At 48.2% G+C, this 25506-nt stretch overlaps 1 protein-coding gene across 1 annotated transcript in view; it reads left to right on the top strand.

Annotated features, from left to right (window-relative positions):
- Window positions 1-25506, top strand: part of RNF207 (ring finger protein 207) — a 61504-nt gene that overhangs the window by 17670 nt on the left and 18328 nt on the right. The window contains exons 5-12 of the mRNA XM_040326696.1: window positions 652-733; window positions 1527-1602; window positions 6752-6877; window positions 11333-11379; window positions 14708-14780; window positions 18195-18263; window positions 20330-20398; window positions 23618-23739. Of these exons, the coding sequence (XP_040182630.1) occupies window positions 652-733; window positions 1527-1602; window positions 6752-6877; window positions 11333-11379; window positions 14708-14780; window positions 18195-18263; window positions 20330-20398; window positions 23618-23739 (664 nt within the window). The remainder of the gene's footprint in view (window positions 1-651; window positions 734-1526; window positions 1603-6751; window positions 6878-11332; window positions 11380-14707; window positions 14781-18194; window positions 18264-20329; window positions 20399-23617; window positions 23740-25506) is intronic.

Genomic DNA, 25506 nt, shown 5'->3' with positions numbered 1-25506 from the left:
ATACATGATACAGGAGATGGTTAGAGACTGCAGACATGATACAGGAGATGGCTAGAGACTGCCGACATGATACAGGAGATGGTTAGAGACTGCAGACATGATACAGGAGATGGTTAGAGACTGCAGACATGATATAATAGATGGTCAGAGACCATGTGAACATGCTATGGGAGTTGTTGGAGACTGGAGATATATTACATGAGACTGCTAGAAATCACTGCTATAACAGGCCAATAAGGAAACACAGATTTGTGTCTGCAGGGTCCCAAGGAGTTACATTTTTCCCCACTTTCTCTGTATACTACAGAACACCTCCCTCCAGGGTTTTTAGGGGAGAGTGGGATCTGTAGTCTTAACACACTTTCTAGGGTGAAACCACTGCGTCTCCATAGATACAATATGATGAGTGATTGTTGTCACCCGAGTACAGGAAATGTGTTTCTGGCAGGATCACCAGGTGAAAAGAAAGGTATACGATTGTAAATAAAGGACACTAATGCAGCCACCACCTGTAAGGACTGGTATTCTGCAATGAACATTTTGGCTGGAGTTGATCTGTAACCTATGCGGACTGTCAGTGTGCTCTGCAATGATTTACCGATACCTGGATACAGATAAATGACTTTAATTTGCTGTCTCATATTTTTTCAGCTTTACATGAAGAACCGTTTATCATGTTTTCTACGGAGAAGAAGTCAATGTTGTGCATCAACTGTTTCCGTGACATGCAAGTGTGAGTGACGGCTTCCATGTTATTCCTCCAGCGGTTGTAAACCGTCGAGTATTTTTTTTCTTTTTCCAAACCTGAAAGGCAATGTCATAATGTGCTAGTGTGCATCTCATACTAGCACATTATGTGAAATGTACCTGAAAACGAAGCCTTCCAGCGGCACGTTGTCACCACTGAAGGCGCTTCCATCTTCACCCGGTCTTCCTTGCGGGTTCGCAGACTCCGGCTCTGTGAGTGGCCTGAGATGACATCACTCCTGCGCATATGCGTGTCAGCTGCTGTCAGAATCGGTGACCCGTCAGATTAGGTAACGGAAGGGACTGTCCGTCAGCTGCACGTGGGTTAACCTCACACCCCCCCCCCTTGCACGCCAATGACAGTTGATCACGTGATGTAAACAGAAAACCGGTAATCGTTTTTTTCCCCCCCGCAAGCAGCATCTTTGAGGCGCTGTAGGATTGATGTATAACACCACTCCTATAGAGTCCCTGCCCATTGAAATCAATGGGCAGCGCCGCCGAAGCGCCTCGGCAATGACGCTTTGCGGGTGCTTTTAACCCTTTTTCAACCACCTTCAAGGGATAAAAGCCGACGCCCCCAACGCCCCAGTGTGAAAGTGCCCTTATACTTTTTGTTTGCTGCGCCAGGAATTTATACAGCTGATTTAAACATTTATTTGAGTTTTAAAAAATTGTACGTAAATATCTGTAATTTTACAACTCTTGATCTGGAGATCTTATTAAATATGATCGCTACATATAATTATCTAATTCATGGTGCGCTTCTGTTTTGGCAGGGAGAGCCGCGCTCATTGCATCGATATTGAAACGGCTTATGTCCTGGGATGTGAAAAGCTGGACCAAGCTGTCATGGTGAGTCCATATAAACTCCACACCAGCGCCCCCCTCCGGTGACGTCACCAGTGCCAAGGCAATGGTCACATGGTCTGTGCCAGAAAATCGGGGAATTCCAGAGCGACCATCTGCACTGATTATCTGCTAAGTGTAGGATCTGTTCTTCCTCCGTCGTCCAGTAGGTGGGGAATGACAACTTCTAGAGATGGTATCTAGTGGTGTCTGGTTCTGACATTTTTTTGGGGAGGCGCAAACAAACTGAAAAAAAACCCCCATCAAACGCAGCCACGGTGCCCATCAAACGCAGCCACGGTGCCCATCAAACGCAGCCACGGTGCCCATCAAACGCAGCCACGGTGCCCATCAAACGCAGCCACGGTGCCCATCAAACGCAGCCACGGTGCCCATCAAACGCAGCCACTGTACCCATCAAATGCAGCTACTGTGCCCATAAAACGCAGCCACGGTGCCCATTAAATGCAGGAAATGTGTCCATCAAAAGCAGCCACTGTGCCCATCAAACGCAGCCACGGTGCCCATCAAACGCAGCCACTGTATCCATCAAACGCAGCTACTGTGCCCATAAAATGCAGCCAATGTGCCCATCAAACACAGCCACTGTGCGCATCAAACGCAGCTGCTGTGCCCATCAAATGCAGCCACGGTGCCCATCAAACACAGCCACTGTGCCCATCAAACGCAGCCACTGTGCCCCTCAAACGCAGCCACTGTGCCCCTCAAACGCAGCCACTGTGCCCCTCAAACGCAGCCACTGTACCCATCAAACGCAGCCACGGTGCCCATCAAACGCAACCACGGTGCCCATCAAAAGCAGCCACGGTGCCCATCAAACACAGCTACTGTAGCCCATCAAACGCCGCCAGTGTGCCATAAAACGCAGCTACTGTACCCATCATATGCTGCCATTGTGCATCCCCCACCTGCCCAGCACTTACCTGTCTCGGTGGGTCATGGTGGCGATGTCCTCCGCTCCTCGATATCTTCTCCCATTCTCTCTTCCCATCCTCTGCTATGATTGGACGCCTGATAGGCCTGTCGTTTCAGCCAATCAGGTGACAGGTAACAGACCGGAGCATCTGATTGGCTGAGAGGAGGTTCAATGTTAGGAAAGCGAATATTCCTTTGCTTTCCTAACGCAACACTGAGTGAACTGCGACCGCCCAGCATGGTGCCCGCTGTTCACCTTTTTGGACGCCTATTAGAGCCTCTGGCTCTAATCAGGTGCTTCCAAAAAATACCCCACCGCTGTAATTCAGGTGCCCAGCAACCGAAAAGGGGCCGGACACCTGAATAGGCCGGGGAACTCTCATCCAATTCGCAATGGGGTGAACCCGGCCTAAACAAACAGAAGAGAAATCCAAATCTAATCAATATTTAGACAGTAGAAGGATGTACCCGAGTCCCACTGGTATCCACCAGACTAATCCGGACAGTAGAAGCGTGTTCCCGGGTCCCACTGGCATACCTCCCAACAAGCACGGATTCTGCGGGATTATCCCGCACTGACTGCATATTCCCGCAGTCCCGCAAAAGGGTTAAATATCCCGCACTAAGAGGAGGAGGCGGGCGGAGCTGAAGGACGGCAGCCGTACTATTGGAGGAGGCGGGCGTAGCAGAATGGACAGCACTGCTGGAGGGGGAACCGTAGCGACGCTCAACAACTTCGATCCCCCAACCCCCCCTCCCCGGTCAACAACTGTATGGTATGGGAGGTATGGTTGTCCTAGCAGTGGTACTACATCCTTGTAAAGTCTGTGCTTGCATAGGTCATGACTTTTCACCATATGTCTCTGGTTTTTACTGCTTCAGGGAGTTTACTGTGTTTATCAGTTCAGTATCAACGGTCCGATTTATTCACATTAGAGAAAAGCCGGGTACACACTACAACCACTGGGTTGCACGAAAGAAAACTGACAGCTCCAGTTGGAGACACTATACGAACCACCAGTGGTGGTGCGTCCACATACCTCCCAACTGTCCCTGATTTCGAGGGACTGTCCCTCATTCGGAACAAAGTCCCCCTGTCCCTCTTTCCCCCTCATTTGTCCCTCATTTTGGTCTGATCTATATAGTTGTAAATTAAATGCACTTTTAATCTTTCAAAGAGTGTTTCCCAGAGCTAAACCCTTTGATCCAATTTCTAAATTTCTGCATTTGTACATTTTAAAAGCCAATATAAAGGAATAGTTGTGGTAAAAAAAAGTCATTGTGGATTTAATTAACCTTTTTTTGATTTATTTTCCTTTAAGGGGGTGTGGCAGGGGGCGTGTCCCATGCCTACATACGTTTGTTAGTAGGTGTCCCTCATTCCCATCTCAAAATGTTGGGAGGTATGCCCACTGGTTTCCACCAGACTAATCCAGACAGTAGAATCGTGTTCCCGGGTCCCACTGGTTTCCACCAGACTAATCCGGACAGTAGATGCATGTTCCTGGGTCCCACTGGTTTCCACCAGACTAATCCGGACAGTAGATGCATGTTCCTGGGTCCCACTGGTTTCCACCAGACTAATCCGGACAGTAGATGAGTGTTCCTGGGTCCCACTGGTTTCCACCAGACTAATCCGGACAGTAGATGTGTGTTCCCGGGTCCCACTGGTTTCCACCAGACTAATCCGGACAGTAGATGCGTGTTCCCGGGTCCCACTGGTTTCCACCAGACTAATCCGGACAGTAGAAGGGTGTTCCCGGGTCCCACTGGTTTCCACCAGACTAATCCGGACAGTAGAAGGGTGTTCCCGGGTCCCACTGGTTTCCACCAGACTAATCCGGACAGTAGATGCGTGTTCCCGGGTCCCACTGGTTTCCACCAGACTAATCCGGACAGTAGAAGGGTGTTCCCGGGTCCCACTGGTTTCCACCAGACTAATCCGGACAGTAGAAGCGTGTTCCCGGGTCCCCCTGGTTTCCACCAGACTAATCCGGACAGTAGAAGCGTATTCCCGGGTCCCCCTGGTTTCCACCAGACTAATCCAGACAGTAGAAGCGTGTTCCCGGGTCCCACTGGTTTCCACCAGACTAATCCAGACAGTAGAAGCGTGTTCCCGGGTCCCACTGGTTTCCACCAGACTAATCCGGACAGTAGAAGCATGTTCCCGGGTCCCACTGGTTTCCACCAGACTAATCCAGACAGTAGAAGCGTGTTCCCGGGTCCCACTGGTTTCCACCAGACTAATCCGGACAGTAGAAGGGTGTACCCGGGTCCCACTGGTTTGCACCAGACTAATCCGGACAGTAGAAGCGTGTTCCCGGGTCCCACTGGTTTCCACCAGACTAATCCGGACAGTAGAAGGGTGTACCCGGGTCCCACTGGTTTCCACCAGACTAATCCGGACAGTAGAAGCGTGTTCCCGGGTCCCCCTGGTTTCCACCAGACTAATCCGGACAGTAGAATCGTGTTCCCGGGTCCCACTGGTTTCCACCAGACTAATCCGGACAGTAGAATCGTGTTCCCGGGTCCCACTGGTTTCCACCAGACTAATCCGGACAGTAGAAGCGTGTTCCCGGGTCCCACTGGTTTCCACCAGACTAATCCGGACACTAGATGGGTGTCCCCGGGTCCCACTGGTTTCCACCAGACTAATCCGGACAGTAGAAGAGTGTACCCGGGTCCCACTGGTTTCCACCAGACTAATCCGGACAGTAGAAGGGTGTACCCGGGTCCCACTGGTTTCCACCAGACTAATCCGGACAGTAGAAGCGTGTTCCCGGGTCCCCCTGGTTTCCACCAGACTAATCCGGACAGTAGAATCGTGTTCCCGGGTCCCACTGGTTTCCACCAGACTAATCCGGACAGTAGAATCGTGTTCTCGGGTCCCACTGGTTTCCACCAGACTGATCCGGACAGTAGAAGCGTGTTCCTGGGTCCCCCTGGTTTCCACCAGACTAATCCGGACAGTAGAAGCGTATTCCCGGGTCCCCCTGGTTTCCACCAGACTAATCCAGACAGTAGAAGCGTGTTCCCGGGTCCCACTGGTTTCCACCAGACTAATCCAGACAGTAGAAGCGTGTTCCCGGGTCCCACTGGTTTCCACCAGACTAATCCGGACAGTAGAAGGGTGTACCCGGGTCCCACTGGTTTGCACCAGACTAATCCGGACAGTAGAAGCGTGTTCCCGGGTCCCACTGGTTTCCACCAGACTAATCCGGACAGTAGAAGGGTGTACCCGGGTCCCACTGGTTTCCACCAGACTAATCCGGACAGTAGAAGCGTGTTCCCGGGTCCCCCTGGTTTCCACCAGACTAATCCGGACAGTAGAATCGTGTTCCCGGGTCCCACTGGTTTCCACCAGACTAATCCGGACAGTAGAATCGTGTTCCCGGGTCCCACTGGTTTCCACCAGACTAATCCGGACAGTAGAAGCGTGTTCCCGGGTCCCACTGGTTTCCACCAGACTAATCCGGACACTAGATGGGTGTCCCCGGGTCCCACTGGTTTCCACCAGACTAATCCGGACAGTAGAAGAGTGTACCCGGGTCCCACTGGTTTCCACCAGACTAATCCGGACAGTAGAAGGGTGTACCCGGGTCCCACTGGTTTCCACCAGACTAATCCGGACAGTAGAAGCGTGTTCCCGGGTCCCCCTGGTTTCCACCAGACTAATCCGGACAGTAGAATCGTGTTCCCGGGTCCCACTGGTTTCCACCAGACTAATCCGGACAGTAGAATCGTGTTCTCGGGTCCCACTGGTTTCCACCAGACTGATCCGGACAGTAGAAGCGTGTTCCTGGGTCCCACTGGTTTCCACCAGACTAATCCGGACAGTAGAAGCGTGTTCCCAGGTCCCACTGGTTTCCACCAGACTAATCCGGACACTAGATGGGTGTACCCGGGTCCCACTGGTTTCCACCAGACTAATCCGGACAGTAGAAGGGTGTACCCGGGTCCCACTGGTTTCCACCAGATGTGTCTTTCAGTATGTGTATCGGCTGACTTTTCAATTTTGGAAAAGGGGGGGGGGGGACTCTGCTTTAATCAATATTGTTGTTGGATACCAGTAAGAAAATACTGCATTGTGGTCATTAGATGGAGCTGAAGAGCAGAGGAAATACATGTTTGTAACAAGTGATTAACTGTAAGAATTTTCCAGAATGCTGGAAGGAATTAGGAAATGATTGTACATTCATTCATGTTTTGTGGAATGTAGACGGTGAAGGAGTTGCAGACCTCAACCCGAGAGGCGATTTTTCTTCTGAAGGCCATGATCGAAGAAGTCCGCAGCAGCGCTGAGGAAGAGGAGACGTCAATCAACACGCTCTTCAGCAGCATGCAGGTAATCTGGAGATCCTCAATGTTTTTGGGATTCCCCCAGAATAAGAACCACAAACTAGAAATCCCTGACATCTCCTCCCATAGGTGTGTGCGGCCCATTACATTGGAGGGGGAGGGGGTACCCCAAAGCTTACACACACACCCCTTTCTCTGCAGCCTCAGCTGCACTGCAAAAAATCAATTAAAATAATTAATGGAAAGCAGTGGGCTAAAAAAAACTGACGCGTTTCGCACAAACATAATAATAATATTTACACTTATATAGCGCCAATTACACCGTTGCCGATGTGCCCAAGCGCTGTTATGACTAAGCGCTGATTGTGCGAAACGCGTCAACATTTTTTATCCCACTGCTTGCTGTGCTGTGTTTTGTGGCGCTTTTTATCCTTTTTATACCAATAAAGGCTACCTTTTTAGGTTCATTTTGGTGTGCGGCTGTCCATTAATTCTTTTCATTGATTTTTTGCCTTGTGCATTGCCAGCACCCACGGTCTTTGAGGAGGACATTGATTGCTTATTGCATTTGCCTGGAGCGGCGGTCTTTTTTTCTTCAGCTGCACTGCACAGTGAATGAATGGGAAGTGCTCTGTGCTGAGCGGTTTGCTGTTCATTCACAAACCCGAAGCATAGTAAACTGTTTACTATGCTTCCATTATGAATGGACACATTGAGTGAGCGTATTCACTATGTTCATTTAAAAAAGGAAGCGGCCGTTAAATGACATATTTACTAGTCCATTCCTCTGCTGTCCATCCTGTAACATCCCCCTCAGCAGATGGAGGGAGAGGGGAGGAGGGAAGCCAGCAGTGCTGCAGGGTGGGAGGAGGGGTGCGGGGGGAACAGGAAAGGGGGAATCGGCACTGCAGTGATTAGGGTGTGCTCAAGCACACCTGGCACACCCCCTGCGCACGCCTATGTCTCCTCCCATTTCTGAAACCCACAAGACCTTGGTTAAACTAGAGCCGTGATGGTGAACCTTGGCACCCCAGATGTTTTGGAACTACATTTCCCATGATGCTCCACTACACTGCAGAGTGCATGAGCATCATGGGAAATGTAGTTCCAAAACATCTGGAGTGCCAAAGGTCGCCATCACTGTACTAGACAGACTTGTGTCTTTTTTTTTAACTGCTTCAGCCCCGAACCATTTTGGTGGTTAAAGACCGGGCCACTTTTTGCGATTCGGCACTGCGTCGCTTTAACTGACAATTGCGCGGTCGTGCGACGTGGCTCCCAAACAAAATTGGCGTCCTTTTTTCCCCACAAATAGAGCTTTCTTTTGGTGGTATTTGATCACCTCTGCGGTTTTCAGTTTTTGCGCTATAAACATAAAAATAGAGCGACAATGTTGAAAAAAATTCAATATTTTTTTACTTTTTGCTATAATAAATATCCCCCAAAAATATATAAAAAAAAGTTTTTTTCCTCAGTTTAGGCCGATACGTATTCTTCTACCTATTTTCGATAAAAAAAAAATGCAATAAGCGTTTATTGGTTTGTGCAAAAGTTATAACGTCTACAAAATAGGGGATAGTTTTATGGCATTTTTAGTAATATTTTTTTTTTTTTTACTAGTAATGGCGGCGATCTGCGATTTTTATCGTGACAGCGACATTATGGCGGACACTTTTGACACCATTTTGGAACCATTGTCATTTTTATAGTGATCAGTGCTATAAAAATGCACTGATTACTTTAAAAATTACTACTGGCAGTGAAGGGGTTAAACGCTAGGTGGCGCTGTAGGGGTTAAGTGTTCCCTAAGAAGTGATTCTTGCTGTTTGGGGGCGTGGCTACACGTGACACGTCACTGATGATCGTTCCTGATCACGGGGGAACGGTCATCAGTGACAGTGTCACTAGGCAGAATAGGGGAATGCCTTGTTGACAAAGGCATTTCCCCGTTCTGCTCTTCCCGACCGCAATCGCAGGACTCCCGGGAACATCGAGTTCCTGCGGCCGCACTTGAGAGGCTCGCAGCTGGTGCGCGCCTGCTGGGCGGCAGTTTCAAATGGATGTACCAAACTGGAGAGTGCCAAATCTGGTGTAGCTCTGCATGGGAGCCAATCGGCTTCTAACTTCAGCTTGTTCAATTAAGCTTTGACAAAAAAAAAAAAGCGGATTGGTTTCTATGCACGCCTGCGCCAGATTTCGCACTCTCCAGTTTTAGTAAATCTCCCCCCCCAGTGTGTATTTCTTCTCAGTTGTCACTAGGTGGCACTAAACAGCTAATATTAGTTATAAGGAAGGGGGATTTACTTTCAGGATAACGCCGACCACGCATCTGGGAACCACTTCTAGGAAGATTTACAGAGAAATGCGAAGATTATTCAACTATAATTACATGTTGTTGTTTTTTTTTTTTTTTTTTTACCACTTCAGCCCCGGAAGGATTCTCCCTCTTAACCTCTTCCCGCCCGCTGTATAGTCATATGACATCTGCAGGAACCTTTGGTCCCTCCGGGCGGACGTCATATGACATCCGGGGATTCCCTGCTGTGTGGAAGATTCCCTGGGGATTCCCTGCAGCGCACTCGCCGCTTTACCGGGGACCCGATGCGCATGCCTGGAGGCCGCTATGTCTGCCGGGCACCCGCGATTGCTCGTCACAGAGCCAGGAACGTGGATCACTGTGTGTGTGTAAACACAGAGATCCACGTCCTGTCAGGGAGAGGAGACCGATGGTGTGTCCCTTGTACATAGGGAGACCGATCAGTCACCTCCCCCACAGTTAGAATCACTCCCTAGGGAACACATTTAACCCCTTGATCGCCCCCTAGTGTTAACCCCTTCACTGACAGTCACATTTATACAGTAATCGGTGCATATTTATAGCACTGGTGGCTGTAAAAATGTCAGTGGTCCCAAAATAGTGTCAAAAGTGTCCGATGTGTCGGCCGCAATATCGCAGTCCTGACAAAAATCGCAGATCGCCGCCATTACTAGTAAAAAAAAAATAAATAAAAATAAAACTATCCCCTATTTTGTAGACGCTATAACTTTTGCGTAAACCAATTAATATACGCTTATTTTTTCCCCCACAAATATGTAGAAGAATACGTATCGGCCTAAACTGAGGGGAAAAAAACGTTTTTTATTTTTTATTTATTGGGATATTTATTATAGCAAAAAGTAATAAATATTGGCCCGGATTCACAAAGCACTTACGCCGATGTATCTCTAGATACGCCAACGTAAGTATAAATGTGCCCGTCGTATCTGTACGCCTGACCCACAAGCTAATATACGCCTAAAAATAGGCTTCATCTCACCGACGTAACTTGCCTACCCCGGCGTAGAGTGGGCGCATATTTACGCTGGACGCATCTGGCGCTCCCATTGATTTTCTATTCAAATATGCAAATGAGGGAGATACGCCGATTCACGATCGTACTTGCGATCGGCGCATAATATACGCGGTTGGCGTAAGTCGTACGTCCGGCGTAAAGTTATTCCCCATAGATGAGGCGCAACTCATGCAAAGGTATGGACCAGGGAACACAAGCCGTCGTATTTTACGTCGTTTACGTTGTACGTGAATATGACTAGGCGTAGGATATGTTCACATCGTAGGCAGTGATCGGACGGCCCATTCGCCGTTCGATATTCGTATCTGTCTGCCCATCATTTGCATGGGGTCACGCCTCATTTGCATGGCTCACGCCCACTTCCACCTACTCCGACTTAAGCCTAAGAAACCCAGTGCAGATTTGGGAGCAAGTGCTTTGTGAATACTGAGCTTGCCTCTCTGCGCTGCGTCGGCGTAGCGTAAAGAAGATACGCTACGGCGGCATAAATATGCGCCGATGTCTGTGAATCCGGGCCTATGTGTTTTTAAAAAGAAATTGGCGCTCTTTTTTTTTTTAGCGCAAAAAATAAAAACCGCAGAGATGATCAAATACCACCAAAAGAAAGCTCTATTTGTGGGGGAAAAAGGACGTCAATTTTATTTGGGAACCACGTCGCACGACCGCGCAATTGTCATTCGAAATGTGATAGCGCTGAAAGCTGAAAAATGGCTTGGGCAGGAAGGGGGTGAAAGTGTCCAGTATTGAAGTGGTTAATGACCAGCCAATTTTTTTGCAATTCGGCACTGCATCGCTTTAACTGACAATTGCGCAGTCGTGCGACGCTGTACCCAAACAAAATTGACGTCCTTTTTTTCCCCACAAATAGAGCCTTCTGCTATAATAAAAAAACAAAAAAAACTTATTAAAATAACAAATTTGTTCATCAGTTTAGGCCAATATACAGTCTTCTACGTATTTTTGGTAAACAAAATAAATAAAATAATAAAAATGAATTTCTTCATCAGTTTAGGCCTATATATATATATTCTACATATTTTTGGTAAAAGCATCTTCACCACTTGGAATAATCATAATTAGTAAATAGAAACCTGTGTCTGGTTTTCTGAGGATCTGTTCTGTTATTACTGTTTTTTTTTTTTTTACAGGAAAAGTTGGCAGAACGCAGGAAGAGCCTCTTGAAAGCTGTCCAATGGTAAGAGTCTACTTCTTAACCACTTGACCTCCAGAAGATTGAACCCCTTCATGACCCAGGCAGTTTTTTGTTATTCAGCACTGCGCAACTTTAACTGGTAATTGCGCGGTCATGCAATGCTGTACCCAAATTGCATTAATATATATTTTTTCACACAAATAGAGCTTTTTTTTTGGTGGTATTTGATCAACATTGTTTTTTTTTTGTGCTAAAAGCAAAAACAAATACCGTATATACTCGAGTATAAGCCGACCCGAATATAAGCCGAGGCGCCTAATTTTACCACAAAAAACTGGGAAAACGTATTGACTGGAGTATAAGTCTAGGGTGTCCATCTGCATGCCTCACTGTGCCTCACTTTGCCTCACTGTGTCCATGTGCATGCCTCACTGTGTCCATGCCTCACTGTGTCCATGCCTCACTGTGTCCATGCCTCACTGTGTCCATGCCTCACCGTGTCCATGCCTCACCGTGTCCATGCCTCACCGTGTCCATGCCTCACCGTGTCCATGCCTCACCGTGTCCATGCCTCACCGTGTCCATGTGCATGCCTCACTGTGTCCATGCCTCACTGTGTCCATGCCTCACTGTGCCCATGCCTCACTGTGTCCATGCCTCACTGTGCCCATGCCTCACTGTGTCCATGACTAGACTGACGTTTAACATGAGGAGAAATGGGGCTACATGTGCGCCAAGTTTCGGGTCCAGGAGACCTATGACCAGCCAGTACCGGGTCCCCAAAGTCACCGGAGAAAAAAACGTTTAACATGAGAGTCTATGGAAGGGGTGCCCGGATTTGAAAAATCGGTGCTCCCCGGCCAACAAACTTTGCACACTTGTAGAGAAAGAATGGGGCTATATGTGTGCCTAGGTTTGGGTCCAGGGGACCTACGGCCGGCCGATACCGGGTTCCCAAAGTCTAAGGCCCCGTACACACGAGAGGATCGATCCGCTGAAATGTATCCGCGGACCTGTTTCAGCGGATAGATCCCCTGGTGTGTACGATCCAGCGGATATTTTTCCGCTGATTTTTTCCCCCGGGGATGGATTTCCAGCGGACCGTTTCCGCGGATCGATCCTCTCGTGTGTACTAGGCCTAATGCCGCGTACACACCATCACTTTATGTGATGAAAAAAAACGACACTTTCTGTGAAGTAAAAAATGACGTTTTTGAAACTTCAATTTTCAAAGACGAAGTTGCCTACACACCATCGTTTTCTCACAATGATCTTGCAAAGTGAGGTTACGTTCTCACCACTTTTTCCATTGAAGCTTGCTTCATAAGTAGCTTCTGGGCATGCGCGGGTGAAAAAACGTCTTAGAAAACGACGTTTTTTGCTACACACGGTCAATTTCTGTGAAGTAAAAAGTGCACTTTTGAAAAACGACACATAAAATTGAAGCATGCTTCAATTTTTTTTGGTCGTTTTTTACAAGACATAAAACGACGTTTTCCCCCACACACAGTCAATTAAAGTGACGTTTTTAAAAACGTCATTTTTTTTCATCACATAAAGTGATGGTGTGTACGGGGCATAAGAGATCAGGCGCAAAAAGGTGACTCGAGTATAAGCCGAGGGGGGCATTTTCAGCACAAAAAGAATGTGCTGAAAAACTCGGCTTATACTCGAGTATATACGGTAACAGAATTTTTGAAAAAATATTTTTTTTTGTTTTCCGCTATAAAACGTATCAAATAAAAAAAAAGTAAAAAATCGAATTTCTTCATAAATTTTGGCCAAATTGTATTCTGCTCCATGTTTTTGATTAAAAATAAAATCCCAGTAAGTGTATATTGATTGTGAAAGTTATAGCGTCTACAAACTATGAGATATATACTGGATTTTTTAAATATAATAGTAATGGTGGCAAACAGCAACCAATAATGGGACTGTGATAGTGCGGCGGCCAATCCACCACTAACTGACTTGGGGGGACATCATCAGTGGCAATAATACATTGATCTGTGATAATACTATACACTGTCAGGGGTTAACATCTAGGGGTGATCAAGAGGTTAAATATGTGCCTAATGATGTGTATTATGTGCTGTTTTTTACTAAAGATCTCTGTTTCTCATCCCTGCACTGACAGATCACTCCCTCTGTAAAGAGCTTTACCAACACAGACCTCTGGGAACACCAGTGGCTGGGCGCCCTAGTAGCTAGATTCAGGATGGCGAGCGCATACTTGCGGCGGCGTAGCTTAAGGCATTTAAGCTACACCGCCGTAAGTTAGCGAGGCAAGTACATGATTCACAATGTACTTGCCTGCTAAGTTACGGCGGCGTAGCCTAAAGTGGGCGGGCGTAAGGGCGCCTAATTCAAATTTGTCTGAGGGGGCGTGTTTTATGATAATGAGGCTTGACCCGACGTGATTGAAGTTTTTTTTTAACTGCGCATGCGCCGTGCACCTACATTTTCCAGTGTGCATTGCGGCTAAGTCCCCCGCACGGGCCTATTGATTTAGACGTGGACGTAAACGACGTAAATCCCTATTCACGGACGACTTACGCAAACGACGTAAAATTTTCGAATTTCGACGCGGGAACGGTGGCCATACTTAACATTACTATTCCATCTATTTGATGGAATAACTTTAGGCCGCTAATGCGTTACGTAAACGGCGTATCTGTACTGTGTCGGCCGGGCGTACGTTCGTGAATAGGCGTATCTACTGATTTACATATTCTACGCCGACCGCAATGGAAGCGCCACCTAGCGGCCAGCCTAAAAATTACACTTTAGGATACGAGGGTGTAAGACACTTACGCCGCTCGTATCGGAGCCTAATTTAAGCGTATCTGGTTACCAGAATACGCTTAAATTAGCGCCGACGCAAATTATGACTTAGGCTGGCGTATCTACTGATACGCCAGCCTAAGTCTCTCTGAATCTGGCTATAGGTGGCTGCCTAGTTTGCCTAGTGGTAGCACCGGCCCTGGTTCCTGAGCAGAATTCAAGCCTCTGGGGTGTGCAGTACTGCATGTGGCCAGAGGTGCGGGGGTGCTGGAGACACTCAGAGACCACTTGGAGACACTCGGAGATGCTCGGGAACCGAGCGTCTCCGAGTGTTTCCTATTGTCTCTGGCGCCCCACCTCTGGCCACATGCGGTACTGCATACACACTCAAGTTTCCATTGATTCCTATGGGGAAAACTGGCTTTGATATAGGAGTGCCTTGGATTACACGCATTCTTCTGGAACGAATTATGCTCATAATCCAAGGTACTACTGTATTCGATTCTAAATATCACTCATTGTTTTATTATGAATATTTTACAATTATTTATTCTAAATGTATGTGTTTTTTACATTGGGTTTCAAGTCAACATGAAGAAAAGGAAAAGGCATTTAAAGACCAGCTCTCCCACCTGGCTTCTCTACTACCCACCTTGCAAGTAAGGATCCATCTATCTCTCTCTCCATTGGGGCAACAACACACACATCACCACCTAGGAATTCCTATATTGCTTCATTTATTATTTACCAAACACAGTTAGTTAAATATATTTAAATATTGATAAAAAAAAAAAAAGATGATTATTATTATTTAAAAATAAAATGTTTATTCAATTAATAATCTCTTTTTTATTTATAAATTATTAACATTATTATAAGTTACAATTGAAATTTTGTTTCTATTTTAATGGTTTATTGCATGATTTTTATATTTATTCTTATATCTACACTCACAGATACTTTATTACGTCCTCCTTGCTAGTAGAGTGTTGGACCCCCTTTATTAGGTCCTCGCTAGTAGCGGGTTGGACCCCCTTTATTAGGTCCCCCTTGCTAGTTGCGGGTTGGACCCCCTTTATTAGGTCCCCCTTGCTAGTAGCGGGTTGGACCCCTTTATGGTCCCCCTTGCTAGTAGAGTGTTGGACCCCCTTTATTAGGTCCTCGCTAGTAGCGGGTTGGACCCCCTTTATTGGGTCCCCCTTGCTAGTAGCGGGTTGGATCCCCTTTATTAGGTCCTCCTTGCTCGTAGCGGGTTGGACCCCCTTTATTAGGTCCTCCTTGCTAGTAGTGGGTTGGACCCCCTTTATTAGGTCCTCCTTGCTCGTAGCGGGTTGGACCCCCTTTATTAGGTCCCCCTTGCTAGTAGCGGGTTGGACCCCCTTTATTAGGTCCCCCTTGCTAGTAGCGGGTTGGACCCCCTTTATTAGGTCCCCCTTGGCTAGTAGCGGGTTGGACCCCTTTATGGTCCCCCTTGCTAGTAGAGTGTTGGACCCCCTTTATTAGGTCCTCGCTAGTAGCGGGTTGGACCCCCTTTATTGGGTCCCCCTTGCTAGTAGCGGGTTGGATCCCCTTTATTAGGTCCTCCTTGCTCGTAGCGGGTTGGACCCCCTTTATTAGGTCCTCCTTGCTAGTAGTGGGTTGGACCCCCTTTATTAGGTCCTCCTTGCTAGTAGCGGGTTGGACCCCCTTTATTAGGTCCCCCTTGCTAGTAGAGTGTTGGACCCCCTTTATTAGGTCCCCCTTGCTAGTAGCGGGTTGGACCCCCCTTATTAGGTCCCCCTTGCTAGTTGCGGGTTACACCCTCACCACCAGCCTAAACCGTAATACCCCATCCCCCACACCATTATACCCCCACCACCAGCCTGAACTGGTAATACCCCATCCCCCACACCATTACACCCCCACCACCAGCCTGAACCGGTGAATACAAGGCAGGATGGATCCATGCGCCAAATTCTGACCCCACCATTAGAATGTCGCAGCTGAAATCCAGACTCATCAGACCCGGCAAAGTTTTTCCAATCTTCTATCGTCCAATTTTGGTGATCCTGTGCCAATTGTAGCCTCAGTTTCCTGTTCTTAGCTGACAGGATTGGCACCCGGTGTGGTCTTCTGCTGCTGTAGCCCATCTGCTTCAAGGTTGGATGTGGTGTTTGTTCAGAGATGGTATTCTGCATACCTTGGATGTAACGGGGGGTTATTTGAGTTACTGTTGTCTTTCTATTATCTGGAACCAGTCTGCTCATTCTCCTCTGACCTCAACAAGGCATTTTCCTCCACACAACCGCCGCTCACTGGATATTTTTTCTCTTTTTCCCACCATTCTCTATAAATCCCGAGAGATGGTTTTGTGTGAAAATCCCAGACCAGCCCATCTGCCATGAACAGCCATGCCACGTTCAAAGTCACTTAAAGTGGAGGTCCACCCTAAAAAAAAAAAAAAAAAATACACCAAAATCCTGCAAAAAAATTGAAGATTTTTTTTTTTACTTCCCAGAAATGGCGGTTGCTATGCGGAACTTTCTAATCTGGTCTTCTTCTTCCTTCTTCCGCAAGACGCTTTCCCCGACTTGTTCATTCCCCGACTTAGTTAGGGTAGGCGGTACACTTTGGTGGGGGTGGGTCAGCCACGCCCTGTGACCTTTTACCTCTGGGAACCCGCCTTCTGACCTTTGACCTTTGGGGGAGGTCCCTGTTCCAATTCCTGAGTCCTAGCCATATTCTTCAATGGGAAACCCTAACCCTAAGCATATCCCTAACCCTTCTTCCTCGTCCTCCTCACGTTGGGGTAGATTCAGGTACCGCTGCGCACTTCTTACGGAGGCGCAGCATCCCGTTTTTACCCTGCGCCTACGCAAATTATCTGCGCTACGCTTCATTCATGAAGCAGTAGCTACGTAATTTGCGCGGGCGCTCCTTAAAAATGCCCGGCGTAAGGGCGCGTAATTTAAATGATCTCGTAGGGGGCGTGGATCATTTTAATTAGGCGCGTTCCCGCGCCGAACGTAGTGCGCATGCTCCGTCGGGAAACTTTCCCGACGTGCATTGCGGCAAATGACGTCGCAAGGACGTCATTTGCTTCAAAGTGAACGTAAATGGCGTCCAGCGCCATTCACGATTCACTTACGCAAACAACGTTAAATTTTAAATTCGCGACGCGGGAACGACGGGTATACGTAGCATTGGCTGCCCCTGCTAATAGCAGGAGCAGCCTTACGCGGAACCCGACGAACGTAAACTGCGTACGCAGGGCTCGCATAGGGTTGTGAATCGGCGTTAGTATGCAATTTGCATACTATACACTGACCACTACGGGAACGCCACCTAGCGGCCTGCGTAAGAATGCAGCCTACGATACGACTGCATAAGGAGCCTTATGCCAGTCATATCTTAGGCTGCAGTCGGCGTATCGAGGTTCCTGAATCAGGAGCATTCGAGACGCCGGCGCTAGTAAGCAATTGCGCTGCGTAACTATGGTTACGCAGACGCAATTGCTGCCTGAATCTACCCCGTTGTCTTCTGGGGAATGGGGCGCGCTTCCTTCTGGGAACTGTGTGTGTATCCCAGAAAGCAGCCGCCCATTCACAAAGCACCGCAAGACTTGCGCATGCGCAGTAGGAAACTGGGCAGTGAAGCCGCAAGGCTCCACTGCCTGTTTCCCTTAGTGAGGATGACGGCGCCGGGAGCCGCCAGGATCGAGGGATCGGCCTCGGGGGGGGGCGACATTGCGGGCTTCAAGGACAGGTAAGTGTCCTTATTAAAAATCAGCAGCTACAGTGTTTGTGGCTGCTGACTTTTAGAAAAAAAAATCGCGCTTTAAATCCCCTTTCTTCCCCATTCTGATGCTCGGTTTGAACTTCAGCAAGTCGTCTTCACCACGTCTAGATGCCAAAATGAATTGAGTTGCTGCCGTGTGATTGGCTGATTAGCAATTTGCGGTACCAAGCAATTGAACAGGTGGACCTAATAAAGTGTCCGGTGAGTGTATGTACCACTGGGGCATCAGTTAAAACCTGACCACTTGCTCAGAGGACCCTTTCTTGGTACAGAGCCGTTGTCGTCTTCTCTCTCAGGTCCATCTTGCCACATATTCAGCTTTCCTGAGCTCAGCGAACAAGGCGGAGTTCCTGGATTTGGGTTATGTAAGTATTTATTAAATTATCTACTGTGTGTTACTCTATTCATAGTCCGACCGAGGCGTCACCCTACCAGACTACAAGGTGCAGGGGCGGACTGACAACTCATGGGGCCCCCGGGCAATAGGAGATTATGGGGCCCCTGGGCAATAGGAGATTATGTAGCCCTCCAGGCAATAGGAGATTATGGTGCCCCCGGGCAATAGGAGATTATGGGGCCCCCAGGAAATAGGAGATTATGGGGCCCCCGGGCAATAGGAGATTATGGGGCCCCCGGGCAATAGGAGATTATGGGGCCCCCGGGCAATAGGAGATTATGGGGCCCCCGGGCAATAGGAGATTATGGGGCCCCCCGGGCAATAGGAGATTATGGGGCCCCCTGGGCAATAGGAGATTATGGGGCCCCCTGGGCAATAGGAGATTATGGGGCCCCCGGGAAATAGGAGATTATGGTGCCTCCGGGCAATAGGAGATTATGTGGCCCCCGGGCAATAGGAGATTATGGGGCCCCCCGGGCAATAGGAGATTATGGGGCCCCCGGGCAATAGGAGATTATGGTGCCTCCGGGCAATAGGAGATTATGGGGCCTCCGGGCAATAGGAGATTATGGGGCCCCCGGCAATAGGAGATTATGGTGACCCCGGGCAATAGGAGATTATGGGGCCCCGGGCATTAGGAGATTATGGGGCCCCGGGCATTAGGAGATTATGGGGCCCCGGGCAATAGGAGATTATGGTGCCTCCGGGCAATAGGAGATTATGGGCCCCCTGGGCAATAGGAGATTATGGTGCCCCCCGGGCAATAGGAGATTATGGTGCCCCCGGGCAATAGGAGATTATGGGGCCCCTGGGCAATAGGAGATTATGGGGCCCCCGAGCAATAGGAGATTATGGTGCCTCCGGGCAATAGGAGATTATGGGGCCCCCGGGCAATAGGAGATTATGGGGCCCCCGGGCAATAGGAGATTATGGGGCCCCCGGGCAATAGGAGATTATGGGGCCCCAGGGCAATAGGAGATTACGGGGCCCCCGGGCAATAGGAGATTATGGGGCCCCCGAGCAATAGGAGATTATGGGGCCCCCGAGCAATAGGAGATTATGGGGCCCTCGAGCAATAGGAGATTATAGGACCCCCGGGCAATAGAAGATTATGGGGCCCCGGGCAATAGGAGATTATGGGGCCACCGGGCAATAGGAGATTATGGGGCCCCCAGGCAATAGGAGATTATGGGGCCCCCCAAGCAATAGGAGATTATGGGCCCCCCGGGCAATAGGAGATCATGGGGCCCCGGGCAATAGGAGATTATGGGGGCCCCGGGCAATAGGAGATTATGGGGCCCCCGGGCAATAGGAGATTATGGCGCCCCCGGGCAATAGGAGATTATGGCGCCCCCGGGCAATAGGAGATTATGGCGCCCCCGGGCAATAGGAGATTATGGTGCCTCCGGAAAATAGGAGATTATGGTGCCTCCGGGCAATAGGAGATTATGGGGCCCCTGGGCAATAGGAGATTATGGGGCCCCCGGGAAATAGGAAATGATGGGGCCCCCAGGCAATAGGAGATTATGGGGCCCCCGAGCAATAGATTATGGGGCCACACAGAATACACACACACACAGACAGTATACATACAAAGTATTCACACACAGACACACACACACTGAAAAGGTACTGGAGAGGCGGGGCAGCTATAATCTTGGGATTTTTAGACCAAAAGGATGTCGGTAAGGGACATTTCAGGGACAGATGTAAAAAAACACAGATTTTGACATACTGTCCCTGGTTTTACTAAGTCTGGCAACCCTGATGGGCCCCCCAGGGGCCCTCGGGCAGTGCCCGAGTGCCTAAATGGTCAGTCCGCCCCTGACAAGGTGCCAACCCTCGCCTCAGCTGGCAACCATTGGGTGGCGGCAAAAAGCCTGACATTTCTTTCAAATTTTATCTCTAGATTTTATAGTCTAAAATGATGATTTTTTTTTCCTGAATTTTTTTGTTCCGTCTGTAAGTTGGTGAAAGAAAAGTCTTGGCTCAGTTGAATTACTTCATGACTTCTTGTATTTGTCGTTCTTTCAGCAACTAATGGAAAGACTGCAGAAAATTGTGAAGCTCCCGTATCGCCTGAGACCATCACAGAGCAGCAAGGTAATTACCTGTGTTTTGGATCAGACCAATCGTCTGCCCCCGTTTTGATTAACCACTTAAGGACCGCCTCCTGCACATATACGTTGGCAGAATGGCACGGCTGGGCACAAGCACGTACAGGTACGTCCTCTTTAAGTGCCCAGCCGTGGGTCGCGCGGACCCGATCGCCGCTGGAGTCCCGCGATTGGCCCCCACAGCTAAAGAACGGGGAGAGGTGTGTGTAAACACAGCTTCCCTGTTCTTCACTGTGGCGCCGTCATCGATCGTGTGTTCCCTAATATAGGGAATCACAATCAATGACGTCACACCTACAGCCACACCCCCCCTACAGTTAGAAACACATATTAGGTCATACATAACCCCTACAGCGCCCCCTTGTGGTTAACTCCCAAACTGCAATTGTCATTTTATATGCATTTTTTGCTGTGAAAATGACAATGGTCCCAAAAATGTGTCAAAATTGTCCGAAGTGTCCGCCATAATGTCGCAGTCACGAAAAAAATCGCTGATCGCCGCCATTAGTAGTAAAAAATAAATAATTAATAAAAATGCAATAAAACTATCCCCTATTTTGTAAATGCTATACATTTTGCGCAAACCAACCGATAAACGCTTATTGCGATTTTTTTTTTTTACCAAAAATAGGTAGAAGAATACGTATCGGTCTAAACTGAGGAAAACATTTTTTTTATATATTTTTGGGGGATATTTATTATAGCAAAAAGTTAAAAATATTGCATTTTTTTCAAAATTTCACTCTATTTTTGTTTATAGCGCAAAAAATAAAAACCGCAGAGGTGATCAAATACCACCAAAAGAAAGCTATATTTGTGAGAAAAAAAAGGACGCCAATTTTGTTTGGGAGCCACGTCGTACGACCGCGCAATTGTCAGTTAAAGCGACGCAGTGCCGAATCGCAAAAACCGGCCGGGTCCTTTATCTGCCTAAAGGTCTGGGTCTTAAGTGGTTAAACCTATGTAGTTAGGTGCATGCACAGAGAATAAACCACACTGGAGCCGTGCTCAAGGTATGAGTTACTCCTTTTTTTTTTTGCTTCCGGATGCATGGGGGTTTTATAGGCGGGCTACTAAGGCGGTGAGCATATGACAGGGTTTGACAAATTTTCTTGGAATCTAGGAGCCAGCTAAAAAAGTTAGGAGCCAAAAAACGCACCCCCCGTCCTGCCAAGCTCGCGCGTAGAAGCGAACGCATACGTGAGTAGCGCCCGCATATGTGAACAGTATTCAAACCACACATGGGAGGTATTGCCGCGATTGGTAGAGCGAGAGCAATAATTCTAGCTCTAGACCTCCTCTGTAACTCAAAAAATGCAACCTATAGAATTTTTTTTAAACGTCGCCTATGGAGATTTAAAAAGGTTAAATGTTTGTCGCCATTCCATGAGCGGACGCAATTTTGAAGCATGACATGTCGGGTATCAATTTACTCGGCGTAACATTATGTTTCACAATATAAAAAAAAAATTGGGATAACTTTACTGGTGTCTTATTTTTTTATAAAAAATGTTTTTATTTTTTCCCAAAAAAAGTGCGCTTGTAAGACCGCTGCGCAAATACGGTGTGACAGAAAGTATTGCAACGACCGCCATTTTATTCTCTAGAGTGTTAGAATAAAAAATATATATAATGTTTGGGGGTACTAATTAGAGGGAAGGAGATGGCAGTGAAAACAGTGAGAAACACATTAGAACTGCCGTTTTGCTACTTGTAATGCCAACGGCCACCACAAGATGGCGCCAGATCACAGAAGGAAGCTTAGGCCTGCAGAAGGCCGCAAAGCCGCGGCCTCAATTACCGGCAAAGCCGCGGCCTCAATTACCGGCTGGCGCGGGCCCGCCGGTAATTGAGGGCGCGGCTTTGCGACCTTCTACAGGCCTAAGTTTCCCTGGGCACCAGGTCACAATTTCTTGTCGCAATTGCGACCAGGCGCCCGTATTTTGTCGAGCCCTGAGCATATGTATCATTAGCATGTTATCTAGGTATTAGTAGTTTCCGATTTGTTATGTCCGTGTAAATTGACCTTCCTCCAGGATCTCTGATTCATCAGATGGGGTGTAGTCCTGGGCGGAGGCGCCATGTATGTTTCACATTCTTCATTCGATGGGAGGGGGTGGTGTTGGAGAGGCAATGACGCTGAAAAATCACCCGTTGCTGTGAAAAAAAAAAGACGAAGAAAGCTGGCTGATATGCAAGCTGAGCCAAGGATGTAAAAAGTTAATGATAAGAGTCCGCTGCCGTACTGAAACATAATACAGTGGAACCTCGGATTGCGAGTAACGCGGTTAATGAGCGCTTCGCAATACGATCGCTGTATTTAAAAAAAAAATCGTGACTCGGTTTGCGAGTTTTGTCTCACGGTACGAGCAGGATTCAGGCCAAAGCGGTGTGCAGTACCGCTTTTCGCCTGAGGTGGCGCGCCAGAGCCGAGCAGAGCCAAACATCGCAGATCGCCGCCGTTTCAGAAATGCGCGGAAAGGCCTGAGGACAGCATGGCTGACCTCTGCAAATCTCGGGTAGGAAGTCATTCCGAGGTTTGCCGAGGTCAGCCGAAGTGTCCTCTGGCCTTTTCGGACGTTTCCAAGGCTCTCTGGCTCCCCTCTCTGGCCGCATGCGGTATTGCATCCCATTGAAGTCAATGCCGAACAAATTATTTTAGTTTCCTTTGACTTCAATGGGGAAACTCGCTTTGATATGCAAGTACTTTGGATTACGAGCATTCTCCTGGAACGGATTATGCTCGTAATCCAAGGTTCCACTGTATTTCCAAGGCTCTCCGGCGCCCCCTCCCCCACCTCTGGCCACATGTGGTATTGCATGCCATAGAAGTCAATGTGGAAAACAAATTATCTTTGTTTCCATTGACTTCTATGGGGAAATTTGCTTTGATATGCGAGTACTTTGGATTACAAGCATTCTCCTGGAACGGATTATGCTCGTAATCCGAGGTTCCACTGTACCTCACACGGGCAGTCAGAAAAGCTGCTAGCTTTCAGTTCTTAGTAGGGAATAAGAAAGCACTTATTTATATAGATACAAAAATATAGGCTTTGTGGTATAAAAAGAATGCATAGAATATGTGCATTTTTACCTGATCCATCACACCTGAGCCAGAGCCCAACCTTCCGCTCTTCTCCATGTTCCTGTACTTGTTCTTGGACTTTTCATGTTAATTACTGTAACTAATTCATATGGTCTGCAGATCAATACAGATTATGGGGCGGAGTTTGCACGGTGCCTGGAACCACTGTTGATGCTGAGCCTTCGCCGGGCTGGCAATGTGAGCGGCGGTTGTGGAGGAGCGGGACATGGCAACGGAAGCATGTAAGTGTTCCTATCTAATACCATGAAGATGTATCCATTACCTTGTGGAGGAGATCTTGTAGCTATGTGACTGTCCTGAGAACATAGTAAGCATTCCCACGTCACCACCACATCCATCACCACATAACTTACCAACAGTCTCCTCCCATATATACTCCCAACAGCCGACGAGAGAGGAGAGGAGGGAAGTCGGGCGTGTGGTGGGAGGGGAGGTCAGTAGGGGGAATCTGTGCTGCACAGGATGATTAGGGTGTGCCTGGGCACACCTGGCACACCCTGTGCGCACGCCTATGGTACCAAGGATCCTCTCCTCTAAAGGTATTGCCATCTTTTACTAAAAAGACATCTTATCATATCACTGCAAGCATCCTATTCTCTACAGCAGGGGTCTCTAAACTTTTCAAACAAAGGGGCAGTTTGTCATTAGGGGGGCTGGAGTGTGGTCAGTGGGGGTAGAAAATGTACCGGGCCCAGCATCATTGAGAATAAACATGGCCTCAGAGTTGGTGGTCAGTAGGAGGAGGAGTAGTGCCCTATCATTGGTGTCATAGTAAGTACCTCAAGGGCCAGATAAAGGCTAGCAAAGGGCCACAGTTTGGAGACTCCTGATCTAAACCATTCCATTGTAGCTCTGGCTGTACTTTAGGGTCGTTGTCCTGCTGGAAGGTGAACCTCCACCCCAGTCTCAAGTCTTTTGCAGACTTTTCATCTAAGATTGTCTTGTATTTGGCTCCATCCATCTTCCCATCAATTTTGACTAGCTTCCCTGTCCCTGCTGAAGAAAAGCATCCCCACCACATGATGCTGCCACCAACATGTTTCACGGTGGGGATGGTGTGTTCAGGGTGATGTGCAGTGTTAGTTTTCCCCCACACATAGGCCCGGATTCACATACATTGACGCATATTTATGCCGGCGTAGCATATCTAATATAAGATACGCCGACGAAGCGCACAGAGGCAAGCACAGTATTCAGAAAGCCAGGGCTCCCACTCGCTCTCAAATCTGCGCTGGGTTTCCTCGGCGTATTCCGGCGTAAGTGGAAGTGGGCGTGAGCCATGCTAATGAGGCGTGACCCCATGCAAATGATGGGCCAAGCGCCATAGAAGTACTTAAAAAGAACGGCGCCTGCGCCGTCCCGTGGCCGCATCCCAGTGCACATGCTCAGAATCACGTCGAAACAACTGCCTAAGATACGTTGAATCACTGCCTACGACATGAGCGTAACCTACGCCTAGCCATATTCACGTACTACGTAAACGACATAAAATACGACGGCTTGTGTTCCCTGGTTCATACCTTTGCATGGGTTGCGCCTCATATATGGGGAATAACTTTATGCCGGACGTACGACTTACGCAAACCGCGTATATTATGCGCCGGGCGCAAGTACGTTCGTGAATCGGCGTATCTCCCTCATTTGCATATGTGCATAGAAAAACAATGGGAGTGGCAAATGCGCCCGGCGTAAATATGCGCCTACGATACGCCGGCGTAGACAAGTTGCGACGGTCGGACGAAGCCTATTTTCAGGCGTATCTAGTTTTGTGGGCACGGCGCATAGATATGACGACGCACATATTTACACTTACGCGGCGTATCTCGAGATACGTTGGCGTAAGTGCTTTCTGAATCCGGCCCATAGTGTTTTGCTTTTAGGCCAAAAAGTTCAATGTTGGTGTCATGTGACCAGAGCACCTTCTTCCACATGTTTGTTGTGTCCCCTCCCCCACATGGCTTCTCACAAACTGCAAACAGGACTTCTTA

Source organism: Rana temporaria, chromosome 10 (genome assembly GCF_905171775.1).
Source record: "Rana temporaria chromosome 10, aRanTem1.1, whole genome shotgun sequence".
NCBI classification, from domain to species: Eukaryota; Metazoa; Chordata; class Amphibia; order Anura; family Ranidae; genus Rana; species Rana temporaria.
This window is presented reverse-complemented; position numbering and strand designations above follow the sequence as displayed.